Source organism: Alligator mississippiensis, chromosome 15, assembly GCF_030867095.1.
Source record: "Alligator mississippiensis isolate rAllMis1 chromosome 15, rAllMis1, whole genome shotgun sequence".
Classification (NCBI taxonomy): Eukaryota; Metazoa; Chordata; order Crocodylia; family Alligatoridae; genus Alligator; species Alligator mississippiensis.
The window spans coordinates 27,095,789-27,111,125 of NC_081838.1; the positions used below are offsets into that span (position 1 = coordinate 27,095,789).

Genomic DNA, 15,337 nt, shown 5'->3' on the forward strand with positions numbered 1-15,337 from the left:
CTCCTTACATACATTTTTTTGTCCAAGCAAATACCTTCCCAGTTCAAGATGTTACCATTGCTTAGCAAACCCATCCAAATGTGAGTATGTTCTCTAAGATATTAGTTTCCATCCCAGAAATTCCATACATGCCAGTCTAGTGTCTATTTACATTAGAGTAAATGCACTTGTAAAGTGACTGTGCATTTTGTTAATACTTCTTGTGCCACAAAAGTATTTGCTTGGTTCATTATAGTCGATATAGTGCATTATTTCAGATACAGTGTATCAATTATAACAAAATAAGGGCTATTTTCAAGCAGTGAGGATGTAATTCATTCCCCTCTCCCTCCTCAGATTTGATCTCCATAGCTAGTCAGACAGGAGGGAGAGGAAATATGATGGAGAAAAGTTCACCAATCGTCCTTTCTATTGGCCCTAGGAATTCAAGAGAGCAAAGACAATGTGGCTGAACTATGTCCCATGCTTCAATCAGTTACACATGCAGAATGTAATCAATTTGTAATAGTTTCATGAGATTATAATCTGAAAATGGTGGATTGATGCATGGTCTAATAACATAATGACTGTAATTATTTTCCTGGTGATAAATTTAGTCTGGTGGGCTGCTTTTCAGGACACTAGCTTACAAAAGCAACTGAAAAGGGGCTGCTCTGCAATTCTGCATTTCCACAATGTATTGTTTGGAAATATTTTGTCCCCTGCTGGATTGTATATACTGACACAAATTTTCACTCTTTTAGAAACGTATGTTTTCTAAGCATGGAAAACCTAGCCCTGGCACAAAGCAAATGTGAAAATATGAAGACATTAATTTATTCTACTTCTCAAACTGCAAGTCAGGAGTCTTGTGTTCTACTCGGTTCTGTAAAAGGCCTCTAGCTGTTCCTAGGCCTGGATTGCCAAAGGAGACTTAGGCAGTTAGTTTCCCAACTCTTACTCCTAACAGAAAGGACCAGGCTACCTAATTAATTGTGCTTCTTAGAAAATGCCAGTCCAGGACTCTATTGCAATTTCCAGAGGGAGTGTTTTCATGTCTCTGTTAACCAGGAAATTAGGAATATTAATGTCTCCTTTCTAGTCATAGCTTTGTGGCAACTGACTTACTATTGAAGGCCCAAACAGAATCAAAGGGTGCATGAATGCAAAGCATGAGTAATTTAAATCAGCATTCTGTTCCCTTCCTGACTGTGTAAATGGTCATTTATTTCATCAGCATTTAATGCCCAGTGACATTGTCTCATTGGACACATAGTTCTGCACTTGTGGACAATCATGTATGCAGTCACTCACAGGGTACACTAAGGACTAGGGCTCTGCTCTCCTCTCACCTAGCAGAGTCTTGAATTTGGGTTTCAAATGATTTCCTAGAGCAGTGCTCTAACCACCACAACACAGTTCAGCCATTGTGCCCTGCTTTTGCTGGCACTCCTGAAGCTGGTCCACTTGGTAGCCATGAGCACAAGGTATACTGAAGCTATTGGATGGGGGAGCACACAAAATTAAGTCAGAGAGTGCACAGCTAAGCAAAGTAACTGCTGACTTTAAGGGAGAAATGCCTAGGTTTTAACATGGATATTCTTTTCCTAGGGAGGCAAAAGTTTACCTCCTATTCTTTTTTCTTCCTTTAATGATGATGTTTGTGGCTTAGTTTCAAAAGGTGTACCAGAAAAGGTATCTGGTGATGATTTGTGCTTAGAATGCTATGTTGGAAGCCAGAGAGATTCAAATCCAATCTTCTCTGCATAAGGGGGACTAAAACCTAAGGTCGCTGGCTTCCAGGATAAAGGTCCCAATCATTCAGCTGCATCGGACAAAAGATACACTATTGAAAATCTCAAAAGATCCTCTCCCTTATTATTTGCTTGTCTGCATTGATATAGATTTGTCCTAGTTGTCTAGGGATACAATTCTTCTGGGCAGGTAAGTGCCAGAAATGACCCCATAGATGACTGGGAAACAATAGCTTGTCAACTGTAGTAATTTTTCTCTCTTAACTTTATTGGTTTCATCAGGTAAAAGGACCAAATGGGAAAACAAAATGAAACCACGGTGATGGAATTCATTCTCTTGGGCTTCCCTGGATCCCTCTCTTTACAGATCTCCATCTTCATGCTCTTCCTCCTTATGTACATCCTAACAGTCATTGGAAACATGGCTATTATAACCCTTGTGATAACCAATCACCGCCTCCACACCCCCATGTACTTTTTTCTCTGCAACCTCTCTTTTCTAGAAATATGGTACACAACAGCTTCTGTTCCTAAGACCCTTGCAATTATCCTAGGGAAAAGCAGAACTATCTCCTTCCATGGCTGCCTCCTGCAGCTGTATTTAATTTTCTCTTTTGGCTGCACAGAACATTTCCTCTTGGCTGTCATGGCCTATGATCGCTATTTGGCCATTTGCCACCCACTGCGCTATAGCTCTATTATGAACAACACCTTGTCTACTCAGCTGGCGATTACATGTTGGGTGGGTGGTTTTCTGGTTGTCTTAGTACCAATCTTTCTAATCAGCAGGTTATTCTTCTGTGGTCCTAATGTCATTAACCATTTTTGGTGCAACATGGATTCCTGGATAGTACTATCTTGCACAGACACGCACAAAGTTGAGACAATTGCCTTCATTATCGCAGCGTTTGTCATCCTTGGCTCATGCATGATTACTCTACTTTCATACATCTATATCATATCAACCATAGTGAGAATCCCATCAGCCAAAGGACGACAGAAAGCCTTCTCCACTTGTTCGTCCCATCTTTCTGTTGTGATTATATGGTACGGCTCCACTATTTTTCTTTTCGTCAAGCCATCTGCCCGGAGTTCATTGGAGCTGACCAAAATAGTCACCATCCTGAACACTATTGTGACACCCTTGCTAAATCCTTTCATTTATGCTCTGAGAAACAGGGAGGTGAAGGAAGCCTTTTGCAATGTATTCCAGAGCACATGATTATATTTGCATTATTATATTTCCAAGGAAAATAAGTGAACATAATGTGCATCCACAAAAGATGCTTAACTTCACATTAGCATAGTTTACTGCAAAGTAACCATGCGTACATATGTGCACATGCTTAATTTGCAGTAAACCTCCCTAAACCTGAGTAAATTTGCAAATGCAAGTAGCAAATTTACCCAGGATTAGTAATGGTGCTGTAGCACTCATGTAGACCCCTGACTGGGAGCAAAATCTGCTCCCAGGCAGCCATCCATCAAGGGACCGGGAGTTTACACTCTCCCCCTGGAAGCTGCATACTGCTGAGGTGGACACAGGAGCCTGGGCAGGTACTATGCCACCTTTCCCTGGCAGCAGGGAGCTTCAAGCCTCCTGCTCCCAGATCACAATTGGTGAGCATTGGCTGGGAGATCCTTATCTCCCAAGCCCCTGCTCTCCTATCGTGATCAGGGAACTGGGGGCTGGAAGACCCTTATCTTGCACCCTGAGCTCTACAGCTGTGGGGCTTGGGCTGAGACACTGTTATCTCCCAGTCTGAGCTCTGCAACCTCAGTGCTTGGGTTGGGAGACCCTTATCTCTAAGCCTGAGCTCTGTGCCCTTGGGGTTCAGGATGGGGGACCCTTATCTCCCAGCCTAAGTTCTATAACTGTAGGGCTTAGGCTGGGAGGTAAGGGTCTCCCAACCCAGGCCCCAGAGTCATTTTACATGGAATCTGAGACTGCAATGATAGCTGGCAGCCTAGAATTTTAACTTACTAAAAACATCATAAAATGAATCTAAATGAGTTAGATGAAAGTCTCCAAGGGTCTCTGATGTTAATTTTAAACAAATGTTGTAAGACAGGTAAATTCCACAGGACTGGAAGACTGAATTTTGTCCCAGTATGTGAAAATGCAGTAAAAGAGTAGGTTTAGGGTTTGGGTTTGGGTTAGGGTTAAAGTTAGGGTTAGTTAACAGTAAAAGAGAACCTGAGAACGTTTAGGTCAGTTAGCTTGACATTGATGATAGCCACAAAAATGGAATACCTAATATGAGACTCTACTGATAATGAGACTATAAAAATTGAAATACTCAAGTCCCCCAAAGAATGTCAAAACAAATTGTTGTTGGTTCCTGGAACATGTTGGTGATTTAGTCTTCAGGCTAGGCTGAATGCATATTATTACAAAAGTAAAAATGCTGATCGCTTTTCTGGGATTAAAGTGAAGTGGAATAGGATTGCACTCAGCTAGGGATTCTGTCCTACCTTTTGGGCATGTAGGTGGAATTAAGTTCCTAAGCAAAATTTCTTTTCACCTTTTCCAAGTCCTGAAAATCAATTAATAAATCTGCTTCTGTGATACATCATCATCAGACCGCTAAGACGTGCTGAAAAAGTAGCAAGAAGGCAGGACCCCCCCCCCCCCCCCCCCCCCGTTTTGCACTCACTGTTTTTCAGAGTCTTAAGCAGTGTAGAAAAGAATGACACTTATTGTGCATCTACACATACATGAATGCACCTTTAATGTGCATTACATTTAATATCTCCAATCTGAAGTATTAAATTAATGTGTTTTATGATGCAGTACTCCACAGTAGTGCATTTGAATGCCTTTTTAGTGATGGTCAATGCACAGTAATCTACTACATTATGCTTAGCCTAACATTTAAAGCTTGTTGCCTGTGGCCTCAGAGGATTGGCTTCCCCGACTGCCTCGGTGTATGCCAAAAGTAGTACACTGTTCCCTGATACTAGTATACTAGTTCCCCGATTCAGAAGGAAGAAGACAGCAAAGCAGAGTGCATATGGGTGAAAATGAAAGGTAAAAGATGCAGCACTGGTATAATGCTGGGCACCAAGCCAGGAAGAAGAGGCATATGGAGCACTCTTCAAAGAGATGCTAAATTGATCCAAAAGCTATGGGATGATATTCAATTTTGTGGTTTCAATTTTGTGGATGCCTGCTGGAAAAAACAATACAGCTGAACTAAAAACATTGAGCTGGTTCCCAACTTGCAGGGGGGACAACTTTCAGTGTCCAGAAGGTGGAGAATACATCTATGGGATCATCCATCATGGATCTTGGATTTTGTCCTAACCAACAGGGAAGAAGTGGTGAAGGATGTGAAGGTGATGGGCAACTTTGGAGATAGCAGTCATGATACGATAGAATTCCAGATCATAAGACGTGGTCAGAAAAAATTAAGACGCTAGATTTAAAAAAAAGGCAGATTTCAGCAAACTCAAGAAATTAATAGGCATGGTGCCATGGGAATACATATTGAAGGATAAAGGTGCTCAGGTGGACTGGGAACTTCTAAAAGGCACAACAAGAAACGATTCCAACAAAATAGAAACCCAAGAAAAAATGTAAGAGACAAATATGGCTGCACAAGGAGCTTCTATGATGGCTGAAATGCAAAAGAAAAGCATGCAGGCAATTAAAGAATGGACAGGTCACCAAGGAAGCATACCGGGAAATTACAATAACCTCCAGGAACAAAACCAGGAAGGCAAAGATAAGGAAAGACCTGCACCTGGTCAGGGGGGTTAAAGACAAGGAGAAGAGGTTCTAGAAATTTTTTAGCCATAAAAGAAAAACCAAGGAAGCTCTGGACCTAATGTTAACTAGCCAGGTGGAAATCTTAACAGAAGATGCAAAGATGGTGAAGCTACATAACAATTACTTTGCCTCAATCTTCACAAATAAATCAAGCTTCAGCCAAACGACTAAAAAAGGATTATTTGGATAAGGAAGTGAGGGATGAGATATCAACAGATAAAGTAAAAGGGTGTGTCTACACAAGATGCTTAATGGCAAATTAGCATAGTTTATTGTGAAGTAAGCATGTGCATCTATACATGCACATGCTTACTTCACAGTAAATCTCCCTAATCCTGGGTAAATTTGCTACCTACAAATGTAAGTAGCAAATTTACTCAGCAGTAGAAACAGTGCCATAGCACTCATGTAGGCTTCTGACTGGGAGCCAAATCTGGTCCCGGTCACCTGTCCCCCAGGAGGCAGGAGGTAGCTCCCTGCCCCTGGGAGCTGCTTATTGCCCAGGTGGGATCTGCCACAGTAGCCCAGGCAGGGACTATGTCCCCCTGCCCCAGCAGCAGGCAGCTCCAAACCCTCTGCTCCCAAAACATGACGGGGGAATGGGGGGTGGGAGATCTTTATCTCCCAACCTGAGCCCCATCATCACGGGGCTTGGGCTGGTAGATAAGTGTCTCCCACCCTGATCCCCATGACCGCAGAACTAGGGCTGGGAGATAAGCATCCCCCATCACTGGCTCCACAGTCCTGGAGCTGGTGCTGGGATCTCCCTGCTGGTGGGGGCTGAGGAGCTTGTTCCCTGCCCTGGTCTGCAAGTGTGCAGCTGTCTTGGGGGAGGGGGCAGCTCCCCAGCCTGTTTCCCTGCCACTCTGCACTCACAGAGCTGGGTGGAAAATAAGTTACCCAGCCCCCACCCTACCCTGGCAGCAGGGAAATCTTCCAGACCCTGCTCCTCAATCGCTATCAGAGAACTCCCTGCTTGGGGACAGTTCCCCACCAAGCCTGGAGTTGGTGTGGTGGTGGTAGCGGCTGCCACGTGCGAGCCCCCACTCCCGTCAGGCTGGCCAGGTGGCTTGTGTGCCCTGCATCACTTGCCTACAGAGCCACCGCCACCTCACTGCTGCCACTGCTGCCGCAGCCTGCACTGCCTTCCCACAGCCAGCTGCATGGCTCCACGGGCAAGCTCCATGTCCACATGGCTCCAACAGGCAAACGGTGTGGGGTGCAGCAGCAGTGGGCAGGGTGGTGGCTGAAGCAGCCGCCATCTATGAGCGTCCCATCTCCCCTCCAGCTGTCCAGGTGGCTTGTGTGTGGCCCACAGAGGGGCACTGCTGCCCTGGCCCCCTGGCCCTGCTCCTAGAAGTGGGCACAGACACAAACTCCCTATTCTTGATCTGCACCCTGCTAACCTCTTCCCTTCCCTCCCCACCCCCCCCCACCTGCTGTTGGGGTGTGTGTCTGTGCCTGAGTCTTATCTGTTGCGGGGGGAGGGTGCCTCTGTGTGTGTGTGTGTGTGTGCGCGCGCGCGCGCCTCCAGGGCTATTGTAGGGGGAGTGAGGGGCGCCAGCAGGGCCGGAGGGGTTGTGGGGGGAACTTTAATTTTAATCATGGATTTTGGGGGTTTTATCAGAGAATTTGCAATGTATTTATCAGGAAAAACTAGGATCCCTGATTATCAGTGTCTGTGCAGCTTTCAAGGGTATATGTGATGGCCTTGTTTTTAGGTCATTACATATACGGTATTCAGATTTACAGCTTCTACCCCATTGGGATAAGGGACCCAGGCTGGAAGGCAGGTGCTCAAGCTTTCCCAGACAGAATCTATCTTGCTAAGACATATGACCCACGATTTCTAATCCTTTTCCTGGTTCCACTTATTTCCCTTTCTTGGTTACACTGGGTGCATCTACACGTGTATTTGATGCAGCACCAGTTTACTCGCAAGTAAATTGCTCGTGAGTAAACACTACAAGGCAGGTGTCTATACATACAGGAAAGCAGCAGCAGATTTGGTTTCAATGACAGCAAATCTGCTCCCACTTTCTGGGGCCCTCCAATGGGCCCCTGCCACCCCGGGTGAAGCTCCAGGCTCTGGCTGAAAAATGCCAGAAGCTGGCTGCCCTCTTCAAAAACCAGCCCTATTCACTGTTCCCTAGTCAGCCACTTCCCTGGCCTCGAGCAACATGAGCAGCACAGGGACAGCACATGGCAACACTCTCTTCACTGCCTGTGCCTCCCTGCACCATGGCTGTCCCAGCCCCTTGCCCTGTCAGTGATCACCATTACACTGTGCTCCTGCTGGCCGCTGCACTGGCCCTGCTGGCCCACCATGCCAACCGCCACCTGGCCCATGGCTGTCTTGCCCCTCTGACTCCCTCACACGCAGCAACCACCTGCCCACAGTCACAGGCTGCCTACATACAGCTGCCACCTCAATCTTATTCACTTGGCTGGACCCCATCAGGGACGCCAACAAAGGGATCCAAGATGTAGCAATGGGCCTGCCATCACCTTCCTTGGCCTCCAGCCCTGCCACCTCTGGACCTGCCAGGTAAGTCAGAACTGGTGGCTACACATTGTCCAGCACACCTAGGATGACATCAGTGGATGGAGGTATTCTGGATGACCTAGAACACCTTCCAGGAGCTGCAGTTCTGGACACACTTGGAGTGGCAGGAAACTGGCATGTGGTGCCCTTCCCCATGGACACTGGCTGGCCCTCACCCTACTGAAGCTGGCCAAGTGCACTACCCTGCAGTATACATTGGCCACCTGTTTGGTATGGGCAAGGCCACAGCTGGGGATGCTGTTTTGGAGGTGTGCAGCACACTCCAGGGCATGCTGCGGGACATGGTGCTCCAAATGCATGACCCCTTGGCTATGGTGGCAGGCTTCTGTGCCCTTGGATTCCCCCACTGCATCAGTGACCTAGACAGGGCCCCCATCCCCACCACTTGCACACCCCATGGAAATTGTTCCTATTACAACAGGAGGGACTTCCACTTCATGGTGCTTCAGGCTGTTGTGGACCACCGCAGAGCTTTTGTGCATGTGACCACCATCAGGGCAAGCAGCACGCATGATGCCTGCGTGTTCAGAAACTCTGGCTTGCCAGCCCTGGTGCAAGGGCGAGGGCTAAACTGGCTCTCTTGGCTAAACTGGCTGACTGCGGCCTTGACCTCACCACGATCCGCTGGCTGGGGAATTGGCTCCGCAGTAGGACTCAGAGGGTGATGGTCGACAGGAGCCAAACATCTTGGTGCACTGTGACCAGTGGGGTCCCTCAAGGCTCTATTCAAGGGCCTATACTATTTAACATCTTCATCAATGATGTGGACATTGGTGTCAGAAGCGGACCGGCCAAGTTTGCCGATGACAACAAACTCTGGGGTAAAGCATCCACAGCTGAGGACAGGAAGGTGATCCAGGCAGATCTTGACAGGCTCAGGAAATGGGTGGACGAGAACCATATGGTATTCAACACCGAAAAATGCCAGGTTCTCCACCTTGGGAGGAAAAACCTGCAGCATGCTTGTAGGCTCGGCAGTGCTACACTGGTTAGCACTACAGATGAAAGGGACTTGGGGGTCATGATTGACCACAAGATGAACATGAGCCTTCATTGTGATGCTGTGGCTAGTAAAGCGAGCAAAACGCTGGCTTGCATTCATAGATGCTTCTCAAGTAAATCTCGGGATGTCATTCTCCCGCTGTATTCAGCCTTGGTGAGGCCGCAGCTGGAGTACTGCGTCCAGTTTTGGGCTCCACAATTCAAAAACGATGTGGAGAAGCTTGAGAGAGCCCGAGGAGAGCCATGTGCCTGATCAGAGGTCAGGAAAACAGACCTTATGATGAGAGGCTGAGAGCCATGGGCCCATTCAGCCTGGAAAAGTGCAGGCTCAGGGGTGATCTGGTGGCCACCTATAAGTTTATCGGGGTGTTCATCAGGATCCGGGGGAATGTCTGTTCCCCAGAGCGCCCCAAGGGATGACAAGATCAAACGGTCACAAACTCTGCCACAACTGTTTCAGGCTGGACATAAGAAAGAACTTCTTCACTGTCCGAGCCCCCAAGGTTTGGAATAGCCTGCCGCCGGAGGCAGTTCAAGCACCTACATTGAACGCCTTCAAGACACATTTGGATGCTTGTCTTGCTGGGATCTTATGACCCCAGCTGACTTCCTGCCCCTGGGGCAGGGACGATCCTCGATGATCCTCCGGGGTCCCTTCCAACCCGAATGTCTATGAAAAACACAAACACTGTAATATTTGACTGCCTCTACTCATGACAGCACCTGTTAATAATGGGTGTAAGCCTGATGGGAATTGCTCTGCTGAGAGCTCAAAGACATGAAGCAGGCAAACTGAGGTCCGTGGAATGTTTTTTCATTCAATCCCATGGGTTTTAGGTAGAATTTGGGGGAGGGAAGGGGACGGGAAGAGACAGAGAAAATTAAAGAATTATCAGACTTTCAGCATGAGCTAAATGTGAGAAGTTTGATGTGTAATTTGGCAGACCTGCCAGAGGGGAGCATAAATCTTTGTTCCTTATACTAGCATTTCACCTCTTCCAATGGCTTCCCAGGAAAGCCCGCTGTGTCAATTTTAAGCATTCCTGGGGAGTTCTTCGGAGACTGAAGCCCCAGGGAAACTTCAGAATTGATGAAATAACCCAATCTTCCCTCAACACTGGTGTTTTGCATGATGTAGCTTTGTAGGAGACTATATTACCTTAAAATAGAGAGAGAAAGCAAGAGAATGACTGCAGGTTGTAAGCAATAGAAAAAGACACAATACTAATTAGGGAGTGAGAGAGAGAGAGAAGAGGAAATAGAGGTGAAGGCTAGGCAGGGAAGAAAGGGAGGGAAGGAAGAAACGCTGTCCTACTGAGCCAGACCCAAGGTCAGTTTTGTGCTGTTCATATCATCCTATCAATGGTGAGAAGCTCCAACAGAAAATGTGAGAGCCCTGCAACAGCCACTGTGCGGTAGTCTGCTCCTCCTCCTGGTGTTAGAACTGATTCCAGATCTCTACTGAATAGATGCTAGTTTGACCCCAAATCACGTACTTCAATATCCCTTTCACAAAATGTGTGTTATCTTTATGTATAACCTGGTTCTTCCTGCTAACCATATATAGCTGTCTATTTTGTGGGTGTTACTACATTCTTGGACTTAATGGGTTCCTGCAGTGTCATAATACCACGGGTGAAGATTTGTTTTGTTTGTTTTGAATATTCTAACTTTGAATTGAATTGCATACCTTTCTGTCCTTGTTTTATTAAACAGTGAATAAATACAGACACAAACAGTTGGAAAGAGCAGGAGAGAGAGAGATAATTTAATTTGTCCTATCTTTTTTTTGACTCTGTAAGAAAAGGAGTAGTATGATATTAACTATGTCTAGAGCCCAAGGCTTCTGTCTAATTTAAAGGTTAGTATATTTATTAATCAAATACTTTACTGAAAAAGAATGTTATCTACTCACAATTAAATCTGGCAGATCAGCTCCTTACATATTTTTTCTCAAATCAAATGCCTTTCAAGTTCAAGATGTTACTACTGCTCAGCAAACCCATCCAAATGTAAATACGTTCTCTAAGATATTGGTTTTCTTCCCAGGCTATCTTGTAATGTCTGTTTAGACCAGAGTAAATGCATTCGTAACATAACCCTGTGTTTTGCTAAAGAGCTTCTTGTCCCAGAAAAGTCCTTGCTTAGTTCATTATAGTGCAAGATTTCAGGTACAATGTATCTGTTTTAACCAAGTTACGGATCATTTTAGGAAGTGAGGATGTAAATCATTCCCCTGTCCCTCTTCTTATTTGCTCTTGATAGCTGGTCAGACTTACAAGTGAGGAATTATAGGCGGGGAAAAAATCAAAAATTGTCATTTCTATTGTCCCTAGGAATTCAACAGAGCAAAGACAGTGCTGGCAAACTATGCCCCATGCTTCAATAAATTATACATGCTAAATGTAATGGGTTTTATAATAGTGTCACAAGTTCATAATCTGAAAACAGTGAAATGACACCTAGCAGAGTCTTCAATTTGGATTTCAACTGATTTCCTACAGCTAAGGTCTAATCAGCACAGCACAGGTAAGGCATGTTTCCGTCTCATGGCACTCCTTCTGAAGCTGGTCCACTGGGCAGCCACGGGCACAAGGTATGTTGAAGATCTTGGATGGTCAGGGCACACTAAATTAAGTCAGAGAGTGAATAGCTTCGTAAAGTGACTGCTGACTCAGAGGGAGAAAAGCCTAGGTTTTTTTACATAGACTTTTTTTTTCTTCCTAGGGAGGCAGAAATTACCCCCTCTACCCTTTTTCTTTTTTCTTTAATTATTATGTTTGTGGCTCACTTTCAAAAGGTGGGCCAGGAAAGGTTTGTGGGAATGCTGGATTTGTGCTTAGAGTACTATACTTGGAAGTCAGAGAGACCAAAATCCAATATTCTCTGCATGACGGGGCCTAAAACCTAGGTCCTCAGGCTTCCAGGATGAATGTCCCAACAATTCAGCTGCATCAGACGAGGTATAGAATACTAAGAATCGGAAAAGACCCTCTCCCTCATTCTTTGCCAGCCTGCATGTATATAGTTTTGGTCTAGTTTTCGAGTGATGCAATTTTTCTGGACAGGTATCTGCCAGAAATGACCCCTTAGCTGACCTGAAAACAATGGCTTGTCATCTCTGGTAATCTCTCCCTTTATACTTTATTGGTTTTATCAGGTAAAAGGACCAAATGGGAAAACAAAATGAAACCACAGTGATGGAATTCATTCTCTTGGGCTTCCCTGGATCCTTCTCTTTGCAGATCTCCATCTTCATGTTCTTCTTTCTTGTGTACATCCTAACAGTCACGGGAAACATGGCTATCGTAACCCTTGTGATGACCAACCACCGGCTCCACACCCCCATGTACTTTTTTCTCTGCAACCTCTCTTTTCTAGAAATATGGTACACAACAGCTTCTGTTCCAAAGACCCTTGCCCTTTTCTTAGGGAAAAGCAGGACTATCTCCTTCCATGGCTGCCTCCTGCAGATGTACTTTATGTTTTCCTTTGGCTGCACAGAACATTTCCTCTTGGCTGTCATGGCCTATGATCGCTATCTAGCCATTTGCCACCCACTGCGCTATAGCTCTATTATGAACAACACCTTATCTACTCAGTTGGCCATTGCATGTTGGGTGGGTGGTTTCCTGGTTATCTCAATAATAGCATTTCTAATTGGCAAGTTGTCCTTCTGTGGTCCTAATATCATTAACAATTTCTGGTGCAATATAGATTCCTGGATAATCCTGTCTTGCACAGATACACACATAGTTGAGACAGCAGCTTTCATCATCGCAGTGATTGTCATCCTTGGCTCATGTATAATTACTCTACTTTCATACATCTATATCATCTCTACCATACTGAGAATCCCATCAGCCAAAGGACAACAGAAAGCCTTTTCCACTTGTTCTTCCCATCTTTCTGTTGTGATTATATGGTATGGCTCCACTATTTTTCTTTTTGTCAAGCCGTCTGCCCGGAGTTCATTGGAACAGACCAAGATACTCACCATCCTGAACACTATTGTGACACCATTGCTAAATCCTTTCATTTATGCTCTGAGAAACAGGGAGGTGAAGGAAGCCTTGTGCAATGCCCTCTCATAGGACATACATTTATTTATATGTGCCTCCAAGGCTATTTCATTAAAGTCAAGAAGGTTGAGTTTATAGATCAGTCCGCAGCCACATGAGAGACCAAATCTTGATTTCTGAACCACCATGGCAGCTGCATTTCTCTGTGACAATGCAATTAAAAAAAGTCAGGGCACAGTGTGTGAAAAATAGGGATCAAGGTCTTTTGGGTAAATTGTAGTTGTGGAATAGATTCCCAAAGGAAAATCAGTGAACATAGAGCGAGCCTGAGCATTTCTTGGAAACCTTAAAAATCTTTAAAAAAATAAAATAAAGGTTTTTACTGTAAAAAATCAGCGTCTCCATGATGATATCCATTCCATTAACAAAAATCTAATAAAAACAACAATGGAAATAAAAATCTGGATGTTCATACACTGTAAGGGCTGGAACAGACCTTGTGAGATCATCAGGTCCAGCTCCCTGCACTAGACAGTAAAGACAACTGGGGTCATGTGACTCCAGCAAAGTGATTGTCTAGTCTCCTCTTGAAGATTTCCAGGGTAGGTCAGTGGCAATGCATAGGGGATGCACGGGGGTGCACGTGCACCCGCTGACACCAGCGTTCCAGGCAGAGGGGTAGGCAAGAGTGCTGGTGCCCCCCCTGAGAGCACCAGCCGGGGAGTCGGGGCACCAGGAGAAGCAATCCCCACACTCCCCCTGTGGCTGATCATGCCCACCTGGAGGTGCCACTGCCACTTCCAGGTCAGCGCAATCAACAGTGGAGAGACCCCACCCTCATTGCTGACTGGCCGCTGGGGGGGCAAGTGCCCTCCCAACTCAGGAGGCACCAGTCACCCATGCGCTAAATGATTGCACCACCTCTACACGGAGCCTATTCCGAACTCTGGGCACTCTAACTATGAAGAAGCTTCTCTGTGTGTTGAACCTGAAATGGTCTTCTAGGAGTTGGTGGCCATTGCTCCTGGTTTTTCCCTCTGGTGCCTTGTTGAACAGTTGTTCACCAAGCTCTTGATGTATGCCCCTGATGTAGCAGTAAGCTGCTACCAAGTCCCCTCTCAGCCTTCTCTTTTTTAGGATCAAGAATCCCAGGTACCTCAGCCTTGTCTCATACGACTTGTTTTCTTGCAAGTCTCTGATTATATGGTTGGCTCTTCTCTGGACTCTCTCAAGCTTTACCACATCTTTGATGAAGTGCAGCACTCAGAACTGGACGCAGTACTCCAAATGCAGTGTCACCAGTGCTGAGTATAGTGAAAGAATCACTTCCTTGGTTTGACTTGAGATGCATTGATTGATGCATGCCAGAGTACTACTTTCCCTGCTGGCTACAGCATTGCACTGACAGCTCATGCTCACACTATGCTCTATTATTACCCCTAGGTCCCTTTCAGTCATGGTGCTGGTCAGTTTGGTACAGCCGAGCCCGTAAGTATGTTGGGGGTTGTTCATCCCTAGAGAGAGCACTTTACATTTCTCGATGTTGAACTTCATCTGGTTCCAATCCTCCCAACTTGCCAGCCTGCCTAGGTCCGCCTGTATCTGCAGCTTATCTTCAATCATGACCATGCTCCCCCATAACTTGGTGTCATCCATGAACTTGGCCAATGAGCTCTTTACTCCCACATCCAAATCATTGATAAAGATGTTGAACAGCACTGAAACAAGCACGGACCCCTGAAGGACACTTACGGACTTACAGACACTGCCACACTGACAATTGTGGTTGGTGATGTCAACCCATTGTGCCCACAAGGCCTTGATCTTTACATGGTACTGCCATGCCAACAGATTTTGCACACGGTCCCACATCCAGCCTCACAGCACCTCATAAAAGTGGGCATTGGAGTAAGAGCCCTGCTTGAGCTGGTGCTGCACCTCCACTTTGCCCCACAGTGCCATCAGGTTGCCAGTCTCCTCTTGCCACCACTTGGGTCTCTGGGTGGTGGGCATGGGCCTGGGTGTGCACAAGAATGACATCATTGATGGTTCCATGCTGGCTCTTGGGCCTCCCTGTGACTGTTCCTGTGCTTTCAGGCCTGGGTAGCTGCATGCAGTGCCCAGCACAGGGCTCAGCATGGGACTGACATGTACAGCTGAGGCAATGCCCCACAGCACCTGCATGCTCCGGGCAGGCTGCTGGTGATGGGTTATGGGGACCTGGAACTGACCCCAGGAGCCA

The 15,337-nt window shown here is 46.0% G+C and overlaps 2 protein-coding genes across 2 annotated transcripts; both read left to right on the forward strand.

Annotated features, from left to right (window-relative positions):
* Window positions 1–2,028: 2,028 nt before the first annotated feature.
* Window positions 2,029–2,955, forward strand: LOC102562445 (olfactory receptor 6F1-like). Its single transcript, XM_014609766.1, has one exon. It carries the CDS (start codon window positions 2,029–2,031, stop codon window positions 2,953–2,955), a length of 927 nt encoding a protein of 308 aa, XP_014465252.1.
* A 9,291-nt stretch (window positions 2,956–12,246) lies between these two features.
* Window positions 12,247–13,167, forward strand: LOC102562209 (olfactory receptor 6F1-like). The gene has a single exon (XM_006275676.2). The coding sequence runs from the start codon at window positions 12,247–12,249 to the stop codon at window positions 13,165–13,167; it is 921 nt and encodes a 306-aa protein (XP_006275738.2).
* The last annotated feature ends 2,170 nt before the right edge of the window (window positions 13,168–15,337 follow it).